This window comes from Stereum hirsutum, assembly GCF_000264905.1.
Source record: "Stereum hirsutum FP-91666 SS1 unplaced genomic scaffold STEHIscaffold_17, whole genome shotgun sequence".
Taxonomy (NCBI): domain Eukaryota; kingdom Fungi; phylum Basidiomycota; class Agaricomycetes; order Russulales; family Stereaceae; genus Stereum; species Stereum hirsutum.
The window spans coordinates 663,737-690,779 of record NW_006763147.1 but is presented as its reverse complement, the minus strand read 5'-3'; the positions used below and the strand labels follow the sequence as shown (position 1 = coordinate 690,779).

The following is a 27,043-nucleotide window of genomic DNA, read 5'->3' as shown; positions in this document are numbered from 1 at the left end:
CGTCCCCTAAGGTCAAATTTCGGATCCTGTGCAAGTTCGAGCGTAGTCGTTCGCTGGGTTCTCCGTACCAGCCCTGATCCATCTCGACATCCAAAACTCTCTGGCAGGACCGATCGAAAAATGCTAGCAGCCAGCCTTGGTTCGGTGCAACGGCGCGAGAGATGGACGTCCAGAGCTCTGGGTATTCCAACGCAATTTGGCGCCAGACGCTACAGACATGAGTAATGGTGACCCAACCGGGGATAGGCTTCTGTCCTGTGCACGTCTGGTGACGAGGAGCGTTGACACTGAGCTCGAGGAGGACCATCCGCAGGATTTCTGGCGGAAGGCGAAAGATTGGGGAGGGCTTGTGTATACTGAGGCTGGCCAAGGTATCAGGGCCCGTTAAGTTTAGTCTACAAGAGTGCAATGTATTCACCTCGCGGTGTTGCGTTGAGATCGAGCCGGGCCCATCATGTGATCAACTGCGTCGCAAAAGAAGAATACTATGCAAAACATATCAGTCAGAGGTATGGAGGATTGTTACTTGAATACTTACGAGTAGCGGAAGAGAAAAGAAAAACCCTCCTCGAGGAATGTATGTCGGGAGGTAACCAGACGGCGCTAGTAGGAACAAATGACGAGATAGACCCCAGAACCCAGAGAGCTCTGTATTTAGGATGCAACGAGTGGTATTTGGTGATTTAGACTTTGTTATACGCGAGAGACGGCTCGCACGACTCGGAAAAAAGGATTGGGGGAAGAGGTATCGCTGTGGTGGTGGGAAGCAAATAATTGTGACGTGGGAGTCATATCGGCGGTCCTGACCAAGTTGATGACATGATGCACGGACCAACTGCATCGCTAAACTTATCAGAAGAAGAGTTGAGAAAAGGAAAATGTGGCCCTACAGCGTGCATCCGCTTGATGAACGTAGATAGCCGGCGTCGGGCCGATCCGGGGAAAATATCCCCATTCAGTGCCACTGGCGCCATCGAATGTGGCCCATTGGATTGACTTACCTCTTCGTTTTCGCTACGACATGGCCAGAGATGGTGAAGTGGTATTTGCCCCATCATCCAGCTGAAGCAAACTTGTGAAAATATGCCATATAAATAGATTAGATGTGTGAGTCGAGGCTGTAAAGGCGCAGCAGTACGTTCATGACGACCGTGCGGCTGTAGGATCATGAGCTCGCTGATGGGTACCTCGCCACTCATGGAACCCTACGAATGGAACCTCTCCACAGAGCCTCCTAGTAATACTGTGCAGCTCATCGACGCACTAAGCATAACCTCGTCCCATCAGCCCGAACATTCACAAATTTTCACGAGAGTAAAAAAAACGCACCTCAAGTATCTGAAACACCGCCACGATCGCCGCCGAATAATACATATAATCCAAACTCTTGAATACGCTCGAATCTATCTGCCTTATTCCTCCCCTTGGAGGGTTCACCCCTTCGCCGGCATTCTTGCCACCAGAGTGGATTGCGCTGAGATACACAGGCGTGTAATGGTAGACGAGCCGCTCGAGTATGTTCTGTGGTAGGACGGTATGAATCGGTTCGCCGGTGCGGAGGGATTGCGAGACTAGCGAGAAGGTGGTGAGAACGTCTTGGATGAAGTTCGGATTGAGGACGTTGGTGTGATGCAGCAGCGAAACGCGCCATTCGTCGTCCATTTTCCAGAGAGCACCGGCGAGCTGGGATGCAGGCGAAGCAAATGTAAATATTGGGATTACACCCATTGAACCAGCCGTAAAAGGTTGGGATAGGGAAAGTAGGCTCACCTGCGACATACACGCCGTCATCTCAAGCTGTACCTGCGCCAACCGGACATAGTCCTTATGCGGCCAATGCCCCCTCAAATTTCCCTCCCACCTCGCCATTTCCGTCTGTTGCAACACCCCCTGCAACTGACTTATAACCGAGACCATTTTTTGCCTGAATGGTTCTTTCCACTGATTCGGGAACTTCCTGGGGTCGAGTCCTTTGCTGTGCATTGAGCTGCCACCAGTATTGTTCAGCTGCTTTTCATTCGCGGGATCTTGTCCTTCGGCTATGGCGTCTTCTGATATGGGATTCTCCTCGCGTCGATCTTGCTCCGTTCGTTCAAAATCAGTTCGAATCCATGCAGACATGAGGAACGTATAAGTTTGCGCGAGTTTATTGATGGTAGCCGCGTTCCGAAGGCGGACGACCTTGCGACCTGACTTGGGTGGGAGCATCATGATAATGAAGGAGGCGGCCGAACCTGTTCGCATATTGATGTTAGCGCCAATGGCTCGGACCTAAGGAATGCAACAAGAGAAGGTATAGGAAGGATGAAAGTTCATACCGATGACGACGAGCACCCATCTTCTCCATGCGATTGGCCAGCCGATTCCCGGTGGATCGAACACGGCCAAGTGTCCATCGATCCAGGAATATCCGACGATGAGGACAACGGTAGCCTATAAGAAAACAACCGCGGTTCAAGTCAGTCTCTCGGTCGTTTAAATTCCATGAAAGCTAAAGTCGGCGCGGACGTACATTCATAATGATGACACCAGGTAAATATTGCACCGGCGCATAAAGTCGAACAAAGACCAGAGGAACGAGGAATACGGCCATTGAAGCCGCACTCCCATAGGCACTACCATTACTCTTCGCATTCCCTGCAGTAATCATAAGCCACGTGCGTCATATGTGCAAGTCACTAGGCAAACGTAGGGACGGAAGTCTACGTACCTATATACCAGATCAACAGACCGACGATTAAACCGACAAATGTGCCCAGGAGACGAATAACGTAGCTATGAAAGGGTCAGTCGGTTGGAGTATGGTGTGTACGAAGGATTGGAGGAAACCTGCTTACTTGTAGATTTGGTCGCCGGCGTAGATGTTCAGCGTCGTTTGTGCCATGATGAGCGCCCTAAGACAATACAAGGTTAGGTACACGTCTAGCTAAACCACGTCGGGACGGTCGACGATTACATACCATAGTCCCTTCTGGGCATAGTAAAACTCTGAACGCCATCATTCCACGATCAGAAGTTTAAACAATGATAACAAAGTAACATTGACATGAACTTACCAGCGCTCTTCGGGAAGACAGCAGGAAGGTACAGCACTACAGAGAGCAGCGTATACCTGAAGCAGAACTGACCGTAAATTTTATCAGCTACGGACTTCGGAGGTTAATTTATATGCAGACAGACTCACCAAAAACTCAGCCGTCCCGGTCCACTCGTATACCCCATGGAAAGCGTTCATAACCCTCTGGAACCCGTTCTGCGGCGGTTTACTGTCCGGGTCCTTCGCTAAAAAAAAACCAGCACAACCAAATCCGCCAGGCCCGTCCCGCATCTCAACAACACGCAGCTGATGAAAGCACAGATCAGGACTCACCGTAAGCCTCGTCGTCTTCATCGATGCCGTCTCCCTTTTCTTTTGTATCCCTCGCATCCTCCTCCCCAAGCGTCTCCGCAAGTTGCTCCCCACTTCTCCCAAACACCACCGCATTCGCGAGTGCCCTGAGTCCCTTCGGGGCCCACAGCCTATTCCTCCTCCTCTTCGCCACTTTGGACCTCACCAAGTCTACGAGCACTAATATGACATCCGCGACGGCGATCAAGGACGCTCCGAAGACGTAGCTGACGAAGAGACCGCGGAGGGGAAGGAACGATTTCTTCATATCCACAGCGGGATCATCTTCGCCGTCGTCGGCAGTGACAGTGGCGGGGGCTACGGCCGGGACCGACTGTCCTTGTCCCTGCGACTCAATCAGCTCCGAATAAGGCTCCACAAGCTCCAACCTCCTCCTCTCCTTAAAATCCTCCAACGCCCCCCTCAACTTCTCCGCCCACTCATCCAACTCCTTCTCCCTCCTCGCAAGCCCCTCATTTCCCTCATCGCCCTTCTTCGACTCGCCCTTCCATCTCGTCTTGTTAATGAACTCCAGCATGTCCTTGGTGCTACCTACAGCTCCGGCGCAGCCTTCTCGCAGGTCGGCGGTGGCGGACCGGACGGAGGGTAAGACGTCGGAGAGGCGGACGTGGAATTTTTCTTCGGCGGCGGTGGAGCGGTCATAGAGTTGACGGAGGAGGTACGAGTCACCTGTGCATAAGCCATGGAAGGTCGGGCGTATGAGTCGCCTGAAGGTGAACAAGAGTAGGTGTGAGATCAGGACTGACCTTGAGAATGGGAGTGTGAGGATCCGTGGAGCGTTGACGTGTCGTCTCGAGAAGTTGCGGACATCTCGTTGAAGAAGTGAGATTTGCGGCCGATGTAGCGGACGAAACTCATGAGACCGTCTACAGGTGAAAAGAGGAGCAGTCAGGATAAAGACAGCTTGGACGTGAGGTGAGAAATGTGTGACGTACTGATTCGAGCGACGATTCCGAGGAGTGGTTGTTCGAGGTCCTGGACGTCTGTGCTGTGCCAGCGACCGTAGCTGAATTCGCTGTTGATCAACTTGAATCGCTGGCCCACTGTTATCCGACAAATCATGGTCGAACGTATGTTTAGTAAGTTACTTAGTGGTAAAAATACAAAGGGGGGAAGGAACGTACAGGAAGAATAAAGCCTGACCATCCCCTCGCGCAGACCTCTTAACTTCATCACCAACGCAGACTCCATATCAATATCGCGCGGGTCCGACGACAATACTTCAAGCCATAAAACAACCATCAGGAAACGAGGACAAGAATTTACTACAAGAACTCCCACAAGGTTTCACTGACCTTCATCCTGCAAGACCAATATCGTCTGCACAATCCCCAGTATGCTCACCGCGGTCTTCAAATACGCATGGCTCATCGTCTCGGGGAAGACGAAGATGATGAGGAAGACGGCGATGGCCATATATTGCGCGACTGGTAGGAGAATGATCTCTGGGATGGTGTAGTAGCCTGTCGGGAAAAGAGGTCCGATAGTCTGTGTTTTCGTATGAAACACCAACCCAGGCGTTAGATATAGATGCTGATAGGATGTAGATATACTAAAAGGAGGGGACCCACACAAAATATATCGATAGCGATAGTTCCGAAGACGCTCATCAGAGTGAACTGAGGTTTGTAGGCGCGTATGAGTGCGAAGAGGAAGGTTCCGACGCCAAGGAAGACGCCCATGACCACCGACGATCTATCACCAACAACCAAAACCCACCAATAAAATCAGTAACGCATTGAAAATAATATACTTGAGGGCAAAATATTGAGAGGCAGATGCTCACCGCGTGTCCAAGAATACACCCTCGAAAACGGCGACTTGAAATACGGCATCTGGGTTCGTCGCGGTCGCGGCACTATGATCGAAATTAAAATGTTAGGAAAAATCCTAAGGCAGCGCTTCAAAGCTTCATATGGAACACGGGACTGACCTCGCTTCGGTCTTCTGGATGGCTGCAGCAAGGAGAGTCTGGCTGCGTGCCGCAAGCGCGGCCGCCATACCAGCTGCTCCGAACGCCCATCCTAGGCAGACGCCGATGACCATGGTCGACATAGCCTGCCATAAAAACCAGGATATGAGTGAGCAATTGTTCGTGAGGGTAGCGGTATGTGTTACAATGAACGAGATGCCACTGTTTAAAGACCGTCGCATTACGTCATACCGACAATTTCAAAGTTCGCTTGCACGACATAGGAGCCGTTTCAAAGCGCAACAATTGCCGGTCATATGGCACTCTAACCGGCGTGAATTAAAATAAGTCTGTGAAAACTCACGAATAAGAAGGTTTGGATGGGTAGATTGGGTGGCATGAAGAATGAGCACAGAACGGTGAAAAACGCACTGAGCGCCGCCATTATAACGTCTGCATCAGTTAGACATAATAACACGGTATTTGAAGAGTGAACGTACGCATTTCCAAGCACCGTCAGATTCTTCGTCGGGAGTATAAGGATGAACGCAGCCCAAGACGCGAGCCAGCATCGAAATAGTATCTTCCATGACGCCGGATTATTCACATTCGCTGCCACCCAAGACGGCACATATTTCGAAAGACCAGGACCACCGTTCGACGTGCCTGGTTTCAACGCCGGCTTGGTTCTTTCACTAGAGGGTCCCTCTGCAGCAGTACCTGCGTTCGGTGTGGCGCCTGAACCATCTTGAAGTCTCTCCGCTGTGGCCTGTGCGTGCTTCTCATCTCCAACGTTCGAGTTCGTCGACGAGCCCGGCGGACGCGCTGTGTCGGCCATTAGGATGTGGTGGTCGTGGTGGTAGGCTGTCAAGGATGCGGATGCTAATATCCATGATCTGAACGCACCCCATATATTTGGACTTTCAGCGCTAGGAGCAGGCTGCAGTTGAATATTCCTGCTTCGAAGCTGTCAAATCTCGCTTACGCGGCTAAGCCGTCGGGCCTCGTTCCGGTGCTTTGCCCGGTCGGCGACGCCACACAAAGGCGGGCGGCCACACGCTACGAGCAGACAAGTACTCCCCGTGAAGCACGCTCTACAGTGATGTAGCAAATTATATACTGTATCTACGCAGTCAGCCTGGAAGAAAGTCCGGTACCGGATCAAGCATTGTCAGGAAAGATGAGGTATCGACCGGGCCCCGTTCTTACATGTTCTCAACGGTAAGTACAATCACTCAACAGTGCTTGGAGCGCCGCTAGTAGGATGACAGCGAAGTCGAAGGAGGACGGGGTCAATAATATTGGACAAGCAATAGTGGAGGCTACCCATGGACAATAAATCACATTCACAATAGATACACACCAATACACAAACATTCACGACACAAAAGAAATCACCGCCTCCCCTTCCTCCTCTTCGTCTTCCCTGCTCCCGGCCCCTCACTTTCCCCACCCGTCTCCGTATCAGCACCCGAATCCACCGCCTTCGAGCCCTTCGTCGCTTTCTTATGAGACGAAGGTATCCAGTCATCGTCGTACGATTTCGACGCGTTTGTGGCGGGTGAAGGTGTAGAAGAAGAGGTGTTGGAATAGGAGATGGATGTTGTTCCGGATTGGTAGAGGTGGCGGTCGTCTCGTTCGATAATGTCACCGCGGATAGGTTTACCGGCGTTGGGGTTCCTGCAAGAGCGGTACGACGTAAGGTTGTGCGTTTTATGATGGTCTGTAGAGTTGAGATGGAATATTAGAAACTCACGGTACCCAAGCCTTCTGGACATTAGTCTGGAACCCAGGTGCGTTTCGACCACGCTACCAACACCGTACAACATGAGCATAACGTGTTCCTTGCATAAAACGGTTCGCTCACTCCTGTAAGCGGTCCTTCAAACCATCGCTTCCACACCAACCACCCGGCCAGCCCAAAAGTCCCTGCTATGACTCCATACATCACAACGCTTCATTTCGTTTAGTATCACGTATAGTCGACAGGGATGTACCAAGGGATGCAGCATTTGCGAGACGGTCGATGTCAGGAGTATGTTTAGGTGGAAATTTAATGTAGAAAGAACTCACCTCTGCGCGTCAACGCTTGGGTCCATCGTGTTTGTTGACATTTTGAAGAAAGGAGAGCGGGAGCTTGGTCTAGTCAGTGAGGAAGAAGACTGGTCACTGGAGTTCACTGTGGCGCCTCCACGTATTCCAGACGGCGAGCTCCGGGTGGCACGCTAAGCGGACACGCAAGCCACGTGGGTGTCTTTCGTTTGTCTGCATAGAACTCCGACGCAAAAGGTCGAGCATCCCTTCGTTACAACCACCATCGTCTCTAACACTACATCCCAGGGTGTAATTTTTCACAATACGGTGAGCAAATTTCTCTGAATACGGTTATCTTTACATTCAGACGAAGGTAGTACGTCGACAGGATGACTTTCTCCACCCCCGACACTCAGCGTTTTTCAGCACAGTCTACGATCCAACAACATCAAGGGCCTATTTCCATGCTTGTGAACGAAATTTTGCTTGCGATTTTTCTACTCCATCGACCAAGCCACTCGAATGACGCCGTGCGCGATTGGACTTGGCTGAGCATCATTCATGTGTGCAAGAGGTGGCGCGACATAGCTCTTTTGTCCGCCCAAATGTGGACGGAGATCATCTGTTCTCGACATACCTCTCTCACAGACTTCATGCTCGAGCACTCTCAGAGTATGCCTCTTCGCATCCGCCATAAGCACGCTCCCGATCTGCTTCCCTCTTTCCGTAGCGTCTTATCCCGGGCGAATCGCATCCAAAACGTCACTGTCCGCGCAGAAGACGGCCAGTTGCTTGATCTACTTCTTAGATCGTTCTCGACAAACACCGAGAATATCCTTTCGGTGTTTGATTATGATATCCTACCCCCAAACCCCGCACTACCCCCAAACCTCACAGAGTGGCAGGTCAGTGATGGCATAGTTAACGAGCAGTTTATATCACAGCTCCCAAAGAGACTGGTCTGGCTCAGGCTCCCTCGCATTCAAGTTATATTGTCAACCATGCAGGTACAGACGTTTGACAACCTGACAGAATTATTGGCGAAGGTTGTCCCACCAACTTCTCCTGCCGACATACATGCCCTGCTCGGACATTTTCCAAACCTGGAAGTATTCACTCTCCATAGCTTCATGGATAATGTAGACTATGCGACACCAACTGCCCAACCCGTCACTCTTCGGCATTTGAAGGTTCTCACGTTCGCCCAGCGTAGAGCGCTTAAGGCTGTTGCGCATCTAGGTTACATGACCAAACTCCACACGGATCTATGCATAGACCTACAATTTCTCATAATCCCAGAATATATCATTGGATTACAGCTATTCCTCCAAGCCAGACAACGCCAAGGAAGGACATTGTTCCCTCGAGTTGGCCTTCTACTCCAGGACGGTAGAAGGCCAAACCATCTTAAGTACATGGGACGCTTGTTGATTCAATGCAACTCATTCATTGAACCAGGTTCCGAGTACACCAGACATCTATTCCCTGAGTTGCAAGGCCCGCATCTAGAGCCTGGCGCTGTACTCCTGAATGGGATGTACCGGGGTACAATTACTCCTCCCCCTGTGACTCAGCGAATTGTGCCCCTTCTCGAGTTGATAGAGCTCAGACACATACAGCACTTCACCGTGTGCATTCATATCTCTAACCTGCCTTATGAACCATCGACTCTCTTCCCTGTTTTGGATCAGTTGGTTCAGTTGACTCATCTCCAGCTGAGCGGATTCGCGGCCATAAACACTGCCGTCCGCTTTGTACAGAAACACACAGTCACTGGCCATCAGGGTGGCAAAACTCCCTTTCCATCACTTCAACACCTTGCGCTTCGAGTGCTCCTGGAGGAGCATGACGACTTCGTTACGAGCACGCTGAATGATATTGTGCACGCGCTTCAGGATCGAGAGGCGTGTGGGGGTCAACGACTTCGGATGTTGATGATACGCGTCGAGAAGGACTCTATACAAGATGTGGTGAATAAGTTGCCGGATAGTGGGATCACGGAGCGGTACGATATAACTGGCCCAAACGATTCGGATTCAGAAGAATGAGAGGCTATCTGAACCTGGTGGTCAGTATATATCTGTGAGGCGGTCGGTCTCGTGGATATTCACAGTAATCCTTCCCAATTCCAATGCATGTGTGTACTTACGTCGAGAGGATCGAGAATGACATTAGATTTTACACACGTCGGGAATTTGACCGACAAGACATGATTACAATATTATACACAAGGTTTTCATGTTCGCGTCCTACGTACTCCTAGTCCCGCGACAATACCAGTACCGTCCCTCCGAAAAAAGCATCTGGGGGTATTCAATAGTCATACTCCAAATGAAGCTCGGACAAGGTGACCCTCAGCCCTCCGTGACCTCCCGCATGTTTCTCAGCTTCAAATTCCTTCCCCAATCAATCTCTCCGGCCGCTCGACTACAACCTAGCCCATCCTTCGTGACGGTGAGTTGCCCTGTGTATGATGGGATTTTGCAAACTTTGCCAAACTGATCTTGCCCACGTCAACAAGGGTGTTTTTTATTTTTTGCGCATCGAACAGTTTTTAACATGGGAAGATCGTCACCTGTTGATCCCGAATTAAACTTTTCTTCTAGTGTGTTGGCCCTTGTTGCTATTGTAGAAACTGTGTTTCAGATCGTGAGTAGTGATCCCAGTCTGCTCTTCCCATGTGTTCTAATTTTGGAGGGTATACAGATGTCGTTGCCTGCTTTGAGTGTCGAAATACGTCCTCCCGAGTTGCTCTTCACTGTGTCGCAGGTAGCCAAATATCATTGCTCTGATCATAAATCCCTTTCTAGCTATCAACAGTCGACACCGCATTTGATAGCATCGTGGCGCCCTATTTCGTCGTGTACGTTCTCCACTGATCAATCTCCAATGACCCCGTCATTGATTCAGCATCGTCATAGACTACCAAATTCATGCTCGTCTTCCATGTGGTCCTCAATCTCCGCCAATTCGGACATGCAGAGCTGGGTCACACAACATCCAAGACGGAGGATCTGCCCAGCATCGCCTTTGAACACAATCGAGTTTTGGGAAACATAGGAGCTCTTCTTGATCTAGGACAGTGGGACCCCGAGGATGACCGTGACGGTTTTGAAGAGGAGAATTATGGCGGCACCATGGATACTGACATGGAAAGAGCGGGCAAGCGACCGCATGGATCGAACGAGACCGATGTTCCGATGGTACGTATCTAACTCCACCTCATTCTCGGTTTGGTTCTGGAGTTGACTTGTTACTCATTAGGGATACGAGGGGCCAACCGATGCAGATATACAGATGGTATCGATCGAAAGAACGGCTGAGGAGGCGATATGAAGCCCAAGACCTTTTCTTCCCCCCCCCCTGCAAATGCACTGTCCAGCCCACTGTCTCACCATTACTCCATAGAGCCTAGAAGGCCAATTGTACCAATGGATTAGAAACGAAGGTTTCCTGAACACGGACCGAAAGAGTCCACGTCTAACGTAACAAATAATTGATAATAGACGGGAATCCCTTTTTGTCGCTGTGTTTGAGTTTTTTTGAGCTATGATAACGCAGGGACGTGCCTATGTAGATCATGACCCGGAGTCTCGGACAACTATACTATCATGTTCTGCGTCATGGATGGCGAGATTATGCCCGGGTCAACGCCCATCCATGTACGGTGGCCCTCACTTCTTCCTCTCCCGAATCTTCCGGGAACATTGGCTGAATGTTCCTCGTCAGTACGATGGATAGGAGATAAGAAAGGGGATGTGCCCAAGGGAAACGAACAGGATATTTCTCCGTTACGATCTCCTCGCATATCCAACCTCTTTGACGTGCCTTCTCGAAGAACTCCAAGTCACGATGGGCAAGATGAGGACGGTGATGTGTGTAGAACACAAGAAGAGTGGCTTTGTGCTCGTCGCTCGAAACGTTGCTCAGAGTACTTTCAGCGGTGGTAAGAAGTGCGTCGTGCTAAAAGGCCAGCCCATTCACCGTTATTTCTACAGCGTGACGCAAAAGAAATATAGACGGATAAAATTCTTACTTGGGAGTGATTGAAGACGAGATCAGACATGATAATCAGGTCAAATCCAGTCGACGAAGCTTCATCCGATCTCGTGATAGATTCGCGTAACAGTGCCACTGTTTGACCCCAAATATACCCCTAATACCGATGAATGGATAAACAAACACTAACAATGGAGTTTATGAAACGACTTGCCTTCACGTCTACTGCCTGCATCATATCTTCCGGTACGTTTTGCTTGACGTTGAAACTCAAATTGTCGACCAAGGCAGCGTCAGGGTAATCCGTGACTACTACCTGAGGAATACAGAAGACAGTCAGGTCACTAGAACAAGATAACAGACAATTTAGTCTTCTACTGACTTTACGAGCTCCGTTGAGAGCCGTGACAATGCTGGGTAAACCGCCACCTGCCCCAAGTTCCAAAACGCATCGATCACGATACAATTCTGGATGAGCATCAAGGTATGAAGCAAAAGACCGCGAAGCGTTCCATCTGGGAGTGCATAAGTAGTTGTAAAGGCCATCTTACAGTCAGTGCACCCACAGATAGTGACCCCACAAGGGATGATTGCCGACTAGTCGGATACTAATGGTCTGCCATGATGTTCCGGCATTGAAGCCAGGCTGATCTCGGGGCGTACGCTTGTACACTGCTGTGGTCGGATCGGGTGACGGGGGCCTGCCAGGTTCCTAAAATCCTGAATGTATTAGAGATTGTGAACATGCGTTGTTTTATCGCGTCAAGAATGGAAATCTGGTTGGAAATGCCTAGGAGGAAACCGGTGCTTACTGGAAAGATCGAGTCCAGGCAGAGAGGCTCATCGTCAGATTGAGACATGGTTAATTCTGTCAATTGGCAAGAGAAGTTTTGAGCGATAAACAAGAGGTTCTAACAGAGAAACAATACCTAGGTGTCCCGACTTCGAAGACTAAGCTCAGGAATATGAAGGCGAAGGGGTGTGGCGGTCCACGCCACGAAGATTTTTCAATGATCAATCGGAGCTTCATTCTGCGGCTGAAGCCGGGGTGGCACCATCTCAACGTTGGTCGCGTCACGGTGCTTCGCGGATGCCAGCTTCATTCGTTCGACCTTTTTTACATCACCGTTAACGTTCTTCAGGAGGCCCTGGACGGCCACCCCCTTTCAAACTCCACGATGATTACATCGAATCCGACTCAAGATGTTCCGGAGGGACATCTCTCATACTTACATGGCGCCCACACACATGCTAACCACGAGTATGTTTTGTCGCCTCATTCCCGCTGGTTAAACGCCGTATCTATTCGTATGCACTTGTCTCGTACGCGAGCGGTTATTACTTACCCATATGCTACTACAGGCCGTTCTACAACAGCTGCGTCCCCTGTCGTCAATGGTCAACTGACTATTTGAGTAAAACGACGGGGACTTTTTTCTCAAATAGACGACGTCCAGTGTTGTAGATAAGTGAGAAAGTCTCTATTCTTGCGAGGGGTGGCTCTTGGATGGTCTAATTAGCTAGCTTGGCAAAGTGGATGCTGAAGTAGGGTGTCGCTGTTCGCCTCTGCGGGGCAGCGTGTTTCTGATACTAACCTTGAAGGACAAACAAGAGCTTGAGGGCCGATCTTTTTCCCTTCCTGTCCTGCAAGATCCAGTTTAGCAGATGCGGGATCGCCAGCTGCCGATTTATGTCCCGTCGTTATGTATCATCAACTCTCAGGCTCCGTACACGCGAGTTGCGTTCCGGGGCTTTCGCGTGTTTCATTTCAGGCAGTGAGTTGTAGCTGGCGTCAGTGATCTGGCGGATCCATGGCTTCCTTGGAGTGGTATCCTTATGCGATTGTGTACGTGGGCTTCATCCCATGTGCCTGAGAGAATGAAAGATGGTATCTGGCAGAGACGATGAACTATCTTCGCCCACCGATCCTTCACCCGTTGTCTCGACTCAAGTCAAAGCGGTTATGTTTTATTTCCGTATCAAAAACCGATATGTCGTCAGAAACACGTTCATGTCCTCTGTAGAAGAAAAGTCTCTCTAGAGCGATTATTCTCATACACCGGTGGAATGTCAGCGACTAACCAAGAGTTTGTGCTACCGTCGATTCCTACACCGTGCTCAAAGTGTTTATGGGTAAATTGGGATCACAGGGCATAAGAAGCAGGAGAAGAAGACTCTTCACGGTGGGTCCGCGACTGCTTTGCGTAACACCATTTCTCCGCATCCTAATGTCGCTCTGTAACATGGAAAGTTTGCAGTGCCTCGGTCAAGTATGGATAGAACATGACGGCATTCTTCCACGAGGATTGCTGCCAGTTCTATCTTGAACACGACAGATTGAGCGATACCATTCTGTTTATAATGCGTGAACTATGCTAACAGACCCCTTCTTTCTTCCCGTTTCTATCAGATAGTTCAATTGCGTTGTGTCACAACATGGGCGCTGAAGGAGTCCTTTCCGAAGATTGGGTGCTACATCGCACCTCCGTCTTCTGGTGCTAAGTATCTTCTTAATATTCCCAAGGTTCAGGGATTGCACAAAGGCTGTGGTTCTTCAGCATACTGTATGACCAGCGCCATTGGCCCTCCCAAAAGCATCGTTCCCCTGGATTGGGGGAGCCTCGTTCCCGCTGCGAGCGTGAACTCTGTTGAACGTTGGGTGGTGCCGACGGCGTCTGTTTCCACGGTCTCGTTCAATTGCGGGGCTAGATGTACAATGTTGCTGGTCGTAAGGCCTACCTTTGGCCTACGACTTAGTCCCATGATATGCCTATCGACTTGTCTCCAAACATACAGTCCAAAACACCGCATTTACACACACACACACACACACACACACACACACCCGGATAACTTCTGCCTCCTGAAGTGGTGGGTAGAAATATAGAGACGACTGTCGTATTACGAGGCACTAGTCTTCTTTCAATCATAGCAGCCATTCAAGCTCGAAGAATAGCCCTGAAGCAACTCAATATAGTTGACAGGGTGTATTCGAGCAGTCCAGATGTTACCGTAAGGTGGATTCAGTGTATCTGCCATGCGACACGAGGATATCCGTGGGGAGGCATGTGGTATTCGGGGCCGCTCTCATCGTCGTCCACAGTTGTTCCAAAGACAGCTACACCTATCCAGGGAAGATATAGTTTGTATTTAAACGCCAGGTCCTTCCGGCGACATTTACTCATCCCCCACAACAAGCAGCGTTCATTGAAGAAACAGTAAACCTGACTCATCATGACAACGTCTGCCCCTAAGGGTACTGTCTATGGCGCGATAAACACATCCTCTACCTCTGGCGCCGTACCTCCTGGGAGAGATGAGGAGGATACCCTCGCAAGTCCACGTCTTCGCTGTCACAAATGATCATTCCTCACTTCGTCCATTACAGGATAGCAAGCCAGATTCCTTCAAATCTTTGTCCGATCCCGCCATGGTTGGCGAAATGCATGGCTCTGTTCGCCCATTACTGCTTCATCACCCAAAATAACAATCGCTCACTTTGCTAATTACAGCCCAGCGACAAAGAAGCCTCCACTAAAGGCCCTGAATCCTCCAGAACTTTGTCCACGGCCACGACTGGCAAAACTGATGTTTCTGTTCGTCCATTACTGCGCTATTAGTCAAAATAATAACTGCTTACCTTGCAAATTACAGCCCAGCGACAAAGACGTCTCCGCCCAAGGTCCTGACAGCCTCAAATCTTTGCCTTCGGCCGCGAGCGACGAAATTGATGCTTTTGTTCGTCCCTTAATGTTCTATTATTAAGAATAACTAGTTCTCATCTTGTGGATCACAGCCCGACGACAAAGAAAGTTCCAATAAAGATCCATCCCGTAGAATACACATCGAACAAGCAGAGTCCGAGACATACGATATCATCATAGTAGGCCATGGGATCAGTGGAGGTATTAATGCCAGAGAACTGTGCAACAAGGCCAAATCCATCCTTGTCATTGAACGGGTAAGTCTCGTTTTCCACTGACTTTCCCTTAATGCCGCCCTCTGATCTAGCTAACGACTCCCGGGCAGCAGGGCGACCATCACGGATCTCATATCTCGTCAGACGCAGTTGACCGGCGATGGACTGGCAACTCCATGTACTACTTCGGAGGTCACAATGCAACTTGGGCACCCTTCGCCTCTCGCATCCACAAGGACGTTCTGACAAAGTACTTCCCGACCTCTGTTCGTGACGGTCTCGTCAATGAATACTATACGAAAGCGGAGGCACTCATACCCGAGGCAGTCCATACGCCCAGGGAGGGCTCCATTACAGCTCGACTCATAAAGCAGCTGAACCAATCGCTTGAACATGATGAGGAGCAGTGGCAAGGGGGCTGCATCACATCCGAACTCAGGCAGCTTCCCTCCTCACAAGGTGGCGACACGCCGAAGGACGCGTACAAGAAGGAAAGGGATCATCCCCATTTCAAAATATTGCTCGAGACGGAGGTGCGATCGCTCACCTTCGACAAACACGAGCGGACCACGGTCACCGGTGTCATGGTTCACAGCGCTGGCGGCAAGGTTTCATATATCTCCCTCAACCCGGAAGGACGCGTTGTGCTCGCTGCAGGAAGTATTGCATCGCCTGCGATACTTCTTCGGAGTGGGGTGGATTTGAAGGAGCAGGGCGGCCTTCATCTCACCGGTCACGACATCGTCTTTAGAACTCAACACTTCCGCTACTGCGTTCCTAGCGACCGTCCCGACATTCGCTCAACGAAGTTGCAAAAGTACATGCGCCTCCCCAACGAGACCATACACGTGAATATGTCTATCGACACTTCCCCTATTCTTCCACGCGGTCGCGTCCACTGGTACGACGACATCCCCAAGTGGGTTATCGCATTCATGCGCCCCAAGCCTCTCGACTCGAGAATCTCAATCGAGATGGTCGACGATGAGCCTGTCGTTACCAGCCAGGCTAGGAGTAGCAAAAAGCGCCACACTGATTCTCTCAAGGCTGTGGCCACGGATGCCATAGACACGTTGGAGAAGGTGCTCAGCGTAGAGTTCCCGGGTGACGCTTCCCCCGGCCCACGTGAGCCCTTCTTCAAGTTTCTAGAGCTAGGAGGTATTGCGTACGATCTCGGGACTCTCCCCATGCGCCGCGAAGACACTATGATCGGTTGTGTGGATAAGGATCTTCGACTCATCGGCTATCATGGCGTATACGTTTGCGACCTCTCCGTTTTCCCCGTCTCCCCAGAGGTCAACCCTACTTTGACCCTCGTCGCTCTTGCGCTGAGGCTCTCACAGAAGATCGTGGATTTGTGGGAGGGTGCGACATCCGATGGTAGCGACACGGCACGCATTACTAACACTTCCAAATCCAAGATCAAAGTCTTCGTCGCCAACCGTGCGGGCATGCATTTGCAAGGCGAGGATGAATACACCGTGCTGGACACAGGAGGGGATGGCAGCCGCACTACGCGTAGGAGAAAGAATGGCATGGTCGAGGCAGTCTATGTCTTCCGCCTCGATAAATCGGGCGAGTTTGAGAGAGACCCAGAGATCTGCACGGTTATTCCTGGGGGCCATGGTTTGGAAGTTCCTAACTAGAGGCTTTGAAAATTGTATCGTACTGTTCGGCGAGTATTTGCGTTCTATTCTGATTTTTGAGACTCGACTCGGGGAATGAAATGTAGGATAAGTACTTATCATGTTCGGAAAGGTGGTGGGATCACTTGTGTTTGAATGTACCAATATTTTCGTTAAAAGATTTTTGTGGATCACTCGAGTACTGTGTAAACAGCGTGCACCCCTGGTTCAAGTTTATTGGTATGGACAAAGTATGGACGACTTGTCGAGTCGATCTGTCGAGAATGACTGTCGTACTTATCCTCCAAGTTTCCCAAGGTGCTGGTCCCAGGATTCATCAATTGTATCGCTGTTACATTGTCTCTGTTTGTACGTCCGCTCAGTAATAGGAGTGGACAGATATTGTTGAATACACGCCGCCAATCGACGAGGCCGAGCAAAGCGGTGGCAGCGGCAAATTGATCGGAGTTTCATTCTGCGGCTGAAGCCGAAGTGGGTGGCACCCATCTCACGGTGGCGTACGGGAACGGTGCTTGGCAGATGCCAGCTGCAAGTGGCGAGTCCCCCACCAGTCTTCCCTTGACACCATCATCTACGACTTCGAACTCCATTTCTTCGGCATCTCTTCATCACCGTCAACGTTCTACAGGCGAGGCGCTGGACGGTCACTCCCTTTCAACCTTATTAAAAAGCGCGGGGGACTACGAGTCGGACGGTATCCACGACGAGATGATCTCGCCGCGGTCGGCAGCATATGAACGGTTGGAGACTGGACGTGGCGCCGGAAATGTGAGGCAGGGTATGTTGAGGAATCTGGGGTGGAAGAAGATTGCACTGGGTATAACGTGCTTTATTGGCGTCGTGTGGGTATTCCAGAGAAATGGGAACGGGAAGGAAGCAAGCCCCGCAGGAACGGGGATGGATGGTGGTCAAGGAGGTAAGTTCGTTACTTGATTTTGGCTGTTTAAATGCTTGTGCACTCTCCTTGAGCTCTGTACAAAACGGTGTAAAGCGATACTTTATGACTAGATCATGTCTTTTGCGAATGGTTAAAGATGCTTGATCTGTTGAACGACGCTCTATCTGCGTCTGAGTACTATTCACCGCAAGCGAAAATTTTCACCCATCCTTTATTTATGCTTCGTACTGCTCATAGTATTCGATACAATACGCTAATGTGTAATATATTCTTCTAGGCTGGAAAGCGCCAGACATTTCCCATGTCGACCTGGACCCACTCCCGGGACCTTCAGAGCCAGAACCCGACTATCCTACACCCGTGGGCAGTACCCCATCGCGTCCTCAACCACCATCATCCCGACCGACTTCCTACGAAACCGACCCAGACCACCTCGGCACCGTCTACTGCAAAACACCATATAACCCCTCCTCGCCTCTCGTTCAGTATGCGCTTATGATAGACGCCGGTTCCACGGGCTCACGCATTCACGTCTATAAATTCCACAACTGTGGACCCTCGCCAGCATACGAGTATGAGGTATTCAAAATGATTAAGGGCGGCCTCTCGTCATACAAAGGTCGTCCAGAAGAGGCGGCGAAGAGCTTGGACGTCTTGCTCGACACGGCGATGCAGACTGTGCCTGAAAGTTTGAGGAAATGTACGCCGGTGCAGGTGAAGGCAACCGCTGGACTTCGGCTGCTTGGGGCGGCGGATAGCGCGGATATTTTGGCAGCAGTAAGACGCAGATTGCGGGAAGAGTATCCATTCCCGATTGCGGACGAAGATGATCAGGGAGTGATGATCATGGACGGCAAAGACGAGGGCGTCTATGCTTGGATCACGGCGAACTACCTCCTGGACACTATCCGTGCCGATTCTCCCGTTGGCGCTCCGACCTACGCTGTCCTTGATCTTGGAGGTGCGAGTACGCAGATCGTGTTCCAGCCTATCTTCAAGCAGGACGATGCCGTCGGGCTCGCGGACGGAGACCACAAATACGAGCTCAAATTCGGAGGGAAGAAACATGTCCTATACCAGCACTCGTATCTCGGATATGGCCTCATGAGAGCTAGGGAGAGCGTCCACCGTCTTGTAGAGTTCATGGCCTCTATTAGGACCAACAAGGGCGGCAGGGAAGAGATCGGGAATCCTTGTTTGGCGAGGGGTACTAAGAGGACGGTTGGACTTTCAGGAGATGAGGTGAGCAGGCCGAGAAATGTCACCATGGTCGGCGAGGATGTCGGTGGCTTCGAGGCTTGTAACCGCATTGTACAGCTTGTCATGGCGAAGGATGCGTAAGTCGTTCTCACTAGCCACCTCGCCCTGACCACATGCTGATATCTCATTCTAGTATCTGCGAGACCAAACCTTGCTCTTTTGACGGCGTCTACCAACCCTCTATCCTTGATACCTTCCCTCAAGGCAAAATCCTCCTCCTCTCCTACTTCTATGACCGTCTCCAACCCCTCCTCCCTCCCACCATCCCCGGTTCCACACAATCCCAAGACCCAATCACCGTCTCCTCGCTTGCCTCCCTCGCACAGACTGTCTGTCTGGGTCCATCGGAATGGAATAAGGCATTTGCTGGTAATCCGACGGCTTTGGAGGAATTGGAAGGAAGGCCGGAGCATTGTCTGGATTTGACGTTCATGCATGCGCTGTTGAGGCTGGGGTATGAGTTTGGCGACGAGAGGACGGTGGAGATTGGAAAGCAGATCGATGGGACGGAGTTGGGGTGGTGTCTTGGCGCGGCGATCGCTATGGTTGGAGGAGACTTGAGGTGCAAGGCTTAGTGGTGTGTTGTTAACATCGTAGTTTTTTTGAAGACCGTAGCGAAGGAGGTTGGAGTGCGGGATGGTGTTGTGTGGCACTAATGCGGTGTGGCCCGCTATCTTTGCGTCGGTAACGATGCCTGTGCGACTCTTCGTGCGGAATCCACGTACTTCAACCTATACAATATCAACGTCGCCAACACCTATGGCTCGGGCAAACAAGCCACTGCTCTATCCGCCCACAATAGCCATCAGGGCTATTACGGCTGTAGTATGACTAGTTATCAGGCGAGAACCAGCCTCCTCGTACTAGTGATGACGGGCCGCTGACAATTGCCCCAGGATACCCTACTTGCAAATAGTGGATATCAGTACTACAGCAATTGTTACATCGAGGGTGCGGTGGATTACATCTACGGAGGCGCGAGCGCTTGGTTTGGGGAATGTATACTGGCATCGAACGGTAGGTTCTCCACAAGCTCACGGACCCGAAGTGTTCCATCGACGATGCTCATTCTTTACACGCGTTTTAGGGGGAGGTGCCATTACAGCCAGCTCTCGCGATAGCACCACCGACGCGTCGTACTATGTAATCGATTCTTCAGACGTCGTCGCCGCTAATTCTAGTTTAGACCTCACGGAGAAAGTCTACCTGGGAAGGTACATCGCATATGGAGTCCCATCATCTCCGGTCTTTATTACATGCTGACACTCTATACAGGCCATGGCGAGAATACGCTCGAGTGGTCTTCCAAAGAAGCTCCCTATCAGACATCATTAATCCTGCGGGTTGGACGACGCTTGCGGACCCGGCTGAACCGTCAGTGTCCTACTCCTCTGCCGCTCATCATGCTGCTGACGACTTTATATATCTCCGATGAGCAGGATATTCGAGGAGTACGACAACACGGGCGCTGGATCAGACACTTCGCAGAGGGTTACGGAGACAACGTTGACTTCGATGATCCAGTTGTCAACCGTGATTCCTGATTATGGGGACTGGATCGACGAAACCTACTGATTGTTTGAGTGGTAACTGGGTATTCAGATATGTGCGCGGACTACTTGTACTTCACAAGGGCAGGCTGTGGGTAGATCAGGAAGCGAGCCACTCGCGAAATATGAGAGTCTGGTACTAGTGCGCCAAACGGTCTACATGTAAGGTACATTGATCCAATAACATACTCCAGAAGGGGAGTAAATAAATATTCCAAAAACGTCTCAAAGTCTCAACTGTCCACCTCACAGGGCCCCTAAGATAGGTCCATACACGAGGTCAACATCGCTAGGTAGATCAGACTCAAAGATCAAGTGAGACTGACCCCGTCGTCCTGAGCGTTCAGATTATTCGTGATGGTCACTTCATTGTTCTTATAGGACCCAGTACTGACGACGATGACAATCTGAGAATCAGCCGCGAAACGTATGTTATCATCGAAGATTAGAAATTAAGCTCACTCGGTTGTGTACCCGTAGATGGTGAGAGGTCCGCCATAGTCCACAACGACCTGCTCGGTATACGTCCCCGGATAGACGAAGATACTCGCGCTTGCAGTTCCGGAGAGCGACGCTACTGCGGCGCTGATTGTACTGTCAGAACCCCCTTCATGGTCAGTGAAACTTGTTGAAATATGACAGAATAGAGCGTACCTGAATTGACCGGACTCTGTGCCACTTTGTCTCACGACGATGGAGCCTGAGGGAGGACTCGTTCTAGACGCACACAAGACAAGCGCAGGAAGTAGAAACAACGTTATCAGGTTGAAGACGGCGAACGAGTACATGACGCCAAATGAAAGTCAAGAGGTTCGTTCTATTTCAACGTGCACGCAGATTATATATGTGGTAAGTTAGGTTCCGAGTAAGTCAATGTTGCTACGCAGCGTTACAATCAGGCGACCCCGAGGCATCAAACCTTTCCTTGTGATCATAGGTCTAATAGATGTTATCTGCAGCCTGAAAACCGAGAGGTTCTATGAGCTTCAAATTGGCTGCTTGAGAGCTCGTAAACTTCAATTTTTATTTCATAGTTCGCTTCGAACCCTCGGTAAGTGCCAGACGCATGCCAAATGGAGTCGATCAGCCAATCACGGCCGGCCTGCACTTTCCCCTTCGAACTGAAATTTTAGTTAAAATTCTCACTTTTACAGTTCGCTTGCGTCACCTTGCAACTCAAAAGTCTACTTTTCAGGCTGCAGATAACATCTAATAATTCAATAGATTAGTTGCAGAAGCCTGGCCTTGGCCTGTCTATCTTCGGGTAAACATGCTTGCAGGTGCCAGTACTTGTGCTTCAACGATCCGCACATCGCCCTCGGTCCGTTCAAATACCTACCGAGAGCACCGTATCCATGAGCTAGGGGCAAGCCACGTCGACCACACTGTGAGTCATGGAAGGGCATGAATGTGTAGTCTCATGTTGCGGTGACCTTGAGTAGAGAGTCGGAGATCGAGGACAGTATACAGCGGCATGTAGCTATAGCAAAGACATCGTGATGGTTGAGGAGAAGAGGTTGAGAAGAGATGTGGCGACGCCACAGCAGCCGACAAGTCACCGCGCCCACCGTGATTACGTCATGAGACCAGCTCAACATGCTCAGCGCCAACTCAGCGCGGCTTTTTCAACACTTGCCACCAACAATATGCGCTGCTCACACTCGCGCCGCCGTCACATACTGGGCTATAGAGACCCGGTTACCAGTCTGTGCGCTGCTGGGATATGACCTCCGAATCTAAGTACCCAAACTCTGCGCTATATCTCATGTCTTAACCTTGAAGCTCCTTCGATGGCCCAGGAACTCCCAGGAGTCTTGGGCCAAGTTGACCGTTCAAGGATTGCAGCTCGTCCACTGGTGGCACTCGGTGCTGTTCTTTATGTTCCATGCGAACCAGACCATTGCTTCTCCAGGAGTACTCAACACCAAAACTTCTGGGACCGCTGACTACCATGTATTTTCCCAGTCGCCGCAGCGGTCCGCCAACATGCGCTTCGCAGAGTATGCATGATACCGGAGGCTTTCAGAATACTCCCGTTCATGAGACGTGCTATGGGAACCTTACGCGGTATAACTACAGCATAACTCAAGCATAAGTTGCTGCACCCGCTTGTAGTGGACAGTTTGCGTCGCCGCCATGATCGCATCGCTAGCGTTGACCTCTCTCCTCGCCCTTCCCTCACTGTTCAAGAGTGTCTCCGCCACCCCTGCGGAACCTTCCATTGCTGGACGAGCTACCTGCACCGTTACTGGTGCTCAAAACGCTGGTACCGATGACGTCCCTGCTATCGAGGCAGCCATCGCCTCTTGCTCTACAGGTACCGTCGTACTCTCGGCTGGCGTCACCTACGCACTTCGGAGTACACTCGACCTCTCTGAATGCTCGGGATGCACCATTGCGATAGAAGGAACACTCAAGCTGTCGGACGATCTGGACTATTGGGAGGGGAACCAGGCTGCCATCTTGGTCAATGGAGTTACAGGCGCGACCATCACTTCGCAGACTAGCACCGGCCTTGTTGATGGGAACGGTGTACCGTTTTGGACCGGTACGCCTTTGAATCACATACCAGAGTCACTCCTCCCCTCTGCTCTTTCCTCTCCGTCTATTATCCAGATTTTGACATCTTGGTGTATATACCTCGCACAGAATTCGCCTCGAACTCTGACTACGCTCGCCCGACCTTGATGTACATCGAGAAGTCCTCGGGTATCACCGTAAGCAACCTCAGATTCAAGAACGCACCCAATGTCTTCCACTCCGTCACCGGCTCTTCCACCAATGTGATCTACACCGGCCTTCAACTTTCCGCTGTTGAGGACGATGGTGCTGTCCCAAAGAATACCGACGGATTCGACGTGGGCTTGTCCACGTTCGTGACGATTCACAACACCACAGTCGTAAACGACGACGACTGTGTAGCATTCAAGTCGGGGTCAAGCTTTACCACCGTCACTGACATCACTTGCACTGGTTCTCATGGTACATTATCGCTCTCTCACAGACTACCCCACGTTAATACGCTATCTTGTGTGCTTAAGGTATATCCGTGGGCTCGCTAGGCGGTGGGGAAGGCTCGACTGACACGGTGAGTAGTTCTTGACAGTGATAATATATTCGCATCATATGACCTTCGTCTGTTTCATACGATAGGTGGAGAACATCTACGTGAACGGCGCCACAATGATCGACTCCACCAAAGCCGTCGGCATCAAGCTTTACGAAGGTGGTTCATCGCATGGAACCGCGACCGTCAAAAACGTCACTTTCGAGAACGTCGTCGTTCAAGGGAGCGACTACGCCGCGCAAATACAAAGCTGCTATGATTCCGCAAGTGCGGCCAACTGTACTGCCAATCCCAGCACTAGCTCCATTACGGATGTAAACTTTATCAATTTTTCGGGGACTACGTGCGTCTTGTTCGCTTTCTTCTTGCGAGATGCTCTAGGGAGGAATGTTCACTGACCTCTTCGCTGTGGTTTGTGGTCGTTGCGTTATATACAGTTCCAGCACGTATAGCCCGACGGTGGCCAACCTCAACTGCCCTGGAGCCGGAACGTGCGACATCTCTTTCACAGGCTTCACGGTGAAGAACCCCTCCGGAACATCTACTGTTCTGTGCTCGAACATAGACGACTCGAGCAGCCTGGGCTTGACATGCAGGTCAGTAAGGCCAGTCCTAGAGTCAAACACCAGGACTAAACCCAATTCGTCATTATTTTTCGCATATCGCAGCGGTGCTGCTTCTGGTTGAGACTGAACTTCTTGTGCCGGGCGTGGGTCGGTGTCAGCCCCTTTGGCAAGAGCAATATCGGAATGGGGCCGCTTGGACATGATTCTTGGGTGGAGTGCGGAAGGCAGTGGAAATAAAAGAGGGAGACGGTCATGGATGGCGATTGAGAGGGCTGTTATATAGCTGTTCGTAACCGGCGTCGCTTCGCTGGATCAAGTCAATGCTGATACCATATGAGGAAGTGCTGAAGCGCCGCGGGACCAAGTGCCGGTCCGGAGCAAGTCCGGAGACTGACACCGTGACAGCCGTGAATGCGCCAGTTGGACATGCAATCATATTTCTCGCACGAACCACAACTATCTACAGCTGTCTCGAGCTCTCTGTCTCCACCGCCTCTTCTCAGTCCGGTCCTTCGTCCACCTCTCCCTTTGTCCATTGTCTCCCACGAATGGTAAGACCTCACAAGGCCTCTGCTAGTCACCCTGCCTTGTCCGTATCCTTCGTGAAATCGATTCTGAGCTGCAAAAACCGCCCATGCTTGGGTCAAGTGATTCAACCCTCTCCGATCCTGCCTCTTCACCCTCGCAATCTTCGTCTGAATTGTCCAACACGGCTCATTCGAGCGATGACGGTCTTCTACAAACTCTTTCTCCTGCATCATTCTCGCCTATCACCGATCCCGCCTCATCGCCCTCACCACCCCCTTCAAGACCTTGTCCTGTCTTACAGCGTCGTCACCGGGACATCTTCAACGTCATCTGGGGCGGTAGTCCTAGGGGGTTTGGGAGTATCAGCTTAGAAGAGCTACTCGCTGCGTTAGGGCTCTGGACAAGAGAGGACGAGAACCTCTACGACTTTTTGCGCAAGCATCGCGAAGTTTTCGACATCTTCAAGCGGGTTCTAGTCAGCAGGGATCCATCCGAACTGTGCACACATCGTGAGCACCTGTCACACCTGCTTACTAGGAGCATGATTTATTGCAGCTCTGTTGCACAATCCACTCAATCCTATCATCGAAGAGACTCTGACGAAGTACGACTCGGCGTTTCACCCCATACGACAGGGTATTCTTCCCTCAACTTCTTTCGATACACGCCTTGGAGCGGACGCTTGGGGTCATCTTCGAGATCTTGATGGACCCGATTGTGTGCAGGATATTCAGCACATGGATAGTATCTTTTCGTCGAAAAAGTGTTCGCTTTCCTATCTATTATGACCTCCTGTTGTTGACGATTTATCAGGGATTACATCACAGCATCAATGCCTACGAAAAGCCGAAAGTTGGCTCAAGGTCTTCTACACCAATGGGGCTTCCACTTCTCCTACTCCGCTATTCGTAACTCAGATCCCTGCGAGTCGCCTCTGATCTCTCAAGACCTCGAGCTCGCCTTGACGCTCTTCAGGGCGTCTATCGCGTCGGTGGAACCCAAGGATCGATCCGCTCTCGCTGACCGTTACTTTCAATCCCTCCTCCTCGGCCGAACCGTCGTCCTTTATGAATTCCTCGATAGTCTCCCCTGTAACCTCTCCCCAGACGAAGCCCGGAAGGAATGGCTCTATTTCCAACTCTGTCCACCTCGAACGTCCTCCGACACTGACATATTCGGATCGGTCTTCCACGCCCTCGCCTCTGGATCGAGAGAGGACTTGCGATCGTGTGCGAAGGGTTGGATGTTCAGTACAACATGGATGCATTTCCGGCGGTTCCCCCAATCATTCGTCCTCCTCAACTACTCGGGAACGCTAGTCCCTTGTATGAACGAAGGCGTGCAGCCCCTGTTCCATATCGTCGTCGACGAGGCTGTAACGCCGACCACTAATAGTGATCGCCTCCATAGTCGTCGTGCAATGCGGTATCGAAGGGCTGTCTGTGAATTGTTCTGGTGCGAGAGTTCTTCATGAGATACACGTTTCCACGCTCTGTATGTTCTCGTTCTCTTATTCTGACCCTTGCCCTATCTCAAATTCTCCCTTCGACATGCCCGACCATTCTATGTTTCGCCTCTTTTATTTCGCCTCCTTTGTTGCTTTGTTCTCGCAGCTTTTGTCGTGCTATTCACACCGTTATTGATGTCGGGTACCCATCTTTTATCAGTTTCTTGATAGTCTTACCAAGACCTCTCCACAGAGCAAACCCGAAAAGGATGGCTCCCTTCCAAGTCTGCTCCCCCGCACCTCCGATACCGACATTTTCGGATCTGTCTTTCAAGCATTCTTCTCTGGACCTATGAGCTCGGGCCCTTGCATTGGGACGTGAACATAATATATAATGTACACTGAGAAAATTTCCATCCAGAAAGCATCGTCGTGACCCGTGAGTCGAACGGTCTACCTTGAACTAGCCAGGTCACAGCCGAGCCATGACTGTGTTACTCCGTCAGTCACTTGTCCCCCTCGCCTTCCTTCCTAAGTAAAGGATCAAACTGTGCTGGCTACTCCAGCCGCGGCCTCTCTCCTCGCCTCCATCTCAACTGCCCAGATCTCCTGTACCCCTTCTCGAAAGTACACGACGTTATACTCGACTAGTCCCCTCCTACCCTCCCAGACACTCGTAGGCAAGAGTGCGACGAGTGCAAGTTGCGGGGTGACGACGTGGTAGGTCATCGTTGTGCCTTGCGTCGGATCTGCAAGTTTCATGGCGGCGGAGGGGTAAAAGGAGGGTTTGCCTGAGGGTGGGTAGCTT

The 27,043-nt window shown here is 50.9% G+C and overlaps 10 protein-coding genes across 10 annotated transcripts; 5 read left to right on the top strand and 5 right to left on the bottom strand.

Annotated features, from left to right (window-relative positions):
* Positions 1–1,109: 1,109 nt before the first annotated feature.
* STEHIDRAFT_103976 (uncharacterized protein) lies at positions 1,110–6,159 on the bottom strand (the record flags this gene model as incomplete). Its single annotated transcript, XM_007309289.1, has 20 exons — positions 1,110–1,263; positions 1,330–1,683; positions 1,771–2,234; positions 2,319–2,433; positions 2,513–2,637; positions 2,711–2,775; positions 2,838–2,894; positions 2,961–2,988; positions 3,057–3,123; positions 3,185–3,282; positions 3,371–4,078; positions 4,156–4,275; positions 4,345–4,452; positions 4,534–4,629; positions 4,705–4,897; positions 4,981–5,104; positions 5,196–5,267; positions 5,343–5,467; positions 5,686–5,752; positions 5,822–6,159. 20 exons carry the CDS (start codon positions 6,157–6,159, stop codon positions 1,141–1,143), a joined length of 3,447 nt encoding a protein of 1,148 aa, XP_007309351.1. The 3' UTR covers positions 1,110–1,140.
* Positions 6,160–6,638: 479 nt separating this feature from the next.
* Positions 6,639–7,449, bottom strand: STEHIDRAFT_125099 (uncharacterized protein). The gene is made up of 4 exons (XM_007309288.1): positions 7,395–7,449; positions 7,189–7,276; positions 7,078–7,130; positions 6,639–7,001 (listed from the first exon to the last, which is right to left on the bottom strand). The coding sequence occupies exons 1-4, from the start codon at positions 7,433–7,435 to the stop codon at positions 6,716–6,718; spliced, it is 468 nt and encodes a 155-aa protein (XP_007309350.1). The 5' UTR covers positions 7,436–7,449; the 3' UTR covers positions 6,639–6,715.
* Positions 7,450–7,817: 368 nt separating this feature from the next.
* Positions 7,818–8,719, bottom strand: STEHIDRAFT_125098 (uncharacterized protein; the record flags this gene model as incomplete). Its single annotated transcript, XM_007309287.1, is given in 2 exon segments — positions 7,818–8,231; positions 8,250–8,719. A coding segment is annotated over 1 exon segment (179 nt), but the record flags the coding sequence as incomplete, so codon positions are not given.
* A 1,195-nt stretch (positions 8,720–9,914) lies between these two features.
* On the top strand, positions 9,915–10,691 carry STEHIDRAFT_161711 (uncharacterized protein; the record flags this gene model as incomplete). The annotated part of the gene is made up of 5 exons (XM_007309286.1): positions 9,915–10,004; positions 10,062–10,124; positions 10,195–10,218; positions 10,277–10,558; positions 10,620–10,691. 5 exons carry the CDS (start codon positions 9,915–9,917, stop codon positions 10,689–10,691), a joined length of 531 nt encoding a protein of 176 aa, XP_007309348.1.
* A 222-nt stretch (positions 10,692–10,913) lies between these two features.
* STEHIDRAFT_85875 (nicotinamide N-methyltransferase) lies at positions 10,914–12,223 on the bottom strand. The gene is made up of 7 exons (XM_007309285.1): positions 12,167–12,223; positions 11,921–12,066; positions 11,737–11,869; positions 11,569–11,670; positions 11,392–11,511; positions 11,133–11,318; positions 10,914–11,066 (listed from the first exon to the last, which is right to left on the bottom strand). Exons 1-7 carry the CDS (start codon positions 12,212–12,214, stop codon positions 10,992–10,994), a joined length of 810 nt encoding a protein of 269 aa, XP_007309347.1. The 5' UTR covers positions 12,215–12,223; the 3' UTR covers positions 10,914–10,991.
* Positions 12,224–14,784: 2,561 nt separating this feature from the next.
* STEHIDRAFT_161709 (FAD/NAD-P-binding domain-containing protein) lies at positions 14,785–16,919 on the top strand (the record flags this gene model as incomplete). The annotated part of the gene is made up of 5 exons (XM_007309284.1): positions 14,785–14,808; positions 14,867–14,950; positions 15,009–15,092; positions 15,151–15,315; positions 15,384–16,919. 5 exons carry the CDS (start codon positions 14,785–14,787, stop codon positions 16,917–16,919), a joined length of 1,893 nt encoding a protein of 630 aa, XP_007309346.1.
* Positions 16,920–18,219: 1,300 nt separating this feature from the next.
* On the top strand, positions 18,220–19,652 carry STEHIDRAFT_66369 (nucleoside phosphatase GDA1/CD39; the record flags this gene model as incomplete). Its single annotated transcript, XM_007309099.1, has 2 exons — positions 18,220–19,154; positions 19,211–19,652. Coding segments are annotated over 2 exons (1,377 nt in total), but the record flags the coding sequence as incomplete, so codon positions are not given.
* Positions 19,653–19,808: 156 nt separating this feature from the next.
* STEHIDRAFT_66281 (pectin lyase-like protein) lies at positions 19,809–20,652 on the top strand (the record flags this gene model as incomplete). The annotated part of the gene is made up of 5 exons (XM_007309092.1): positions 19,809–19,937; positions 19,974–20,094; positions 20,165–20,291; positions 20,353–20,451; positions 20,517–20,652. Coding segments are annotated over 5 exons (612 nt in total), but the record flags the coding sequence as incomplete, so codon positions are not given.
* Positions 20,653–20,860: 208 nt separating this feature from the next.
* On the bottom strand, positions 20,861–21,415 carry STEHIDRAFT_161706 (uncharacterized protein; the record flags this gene model as incomplete). Its single annotated transcript, XM_007309283.1, has 4 exons — positions 20,861–20,884; positions 20,954–21,017; positions 21,090–21,221; positions 21,282–21,415. 4 exons carry the CDS (start codon positions 21,413–21,415, stop codon positions 20,861–20,863), a joined length of 354 nt encoding a protein of 117 aa, XP_007309345.1.
* Positions 21,416–22,763: 1,348 nt separating this feature from the next.
* STEHIDRAFT_134513 (extracellular exo-polygalacturonase) lies at positions 22,764–24,381 on the top strand (the record flags this gene model as incomplete). The annotated part of the gene is made up of 6 exons (XM_007309282.1): positions 22,764–23,175; positions 23,277–23,609; positions 23,669–23,715; positions 23,781–24,037; positions 24,132–24,290; positions 24,363–24,381. The coding sequence occupies 6 exons, from the start codon at positions 22,764–22,766 to the stop codon at positions 24,379–24,381; spliced, it is 1,227 nt and encodes a 408-aa protein (XP_007309344.1).
* Positions 24,382–27,043: the final 2,662 nt, after the last annotated feature.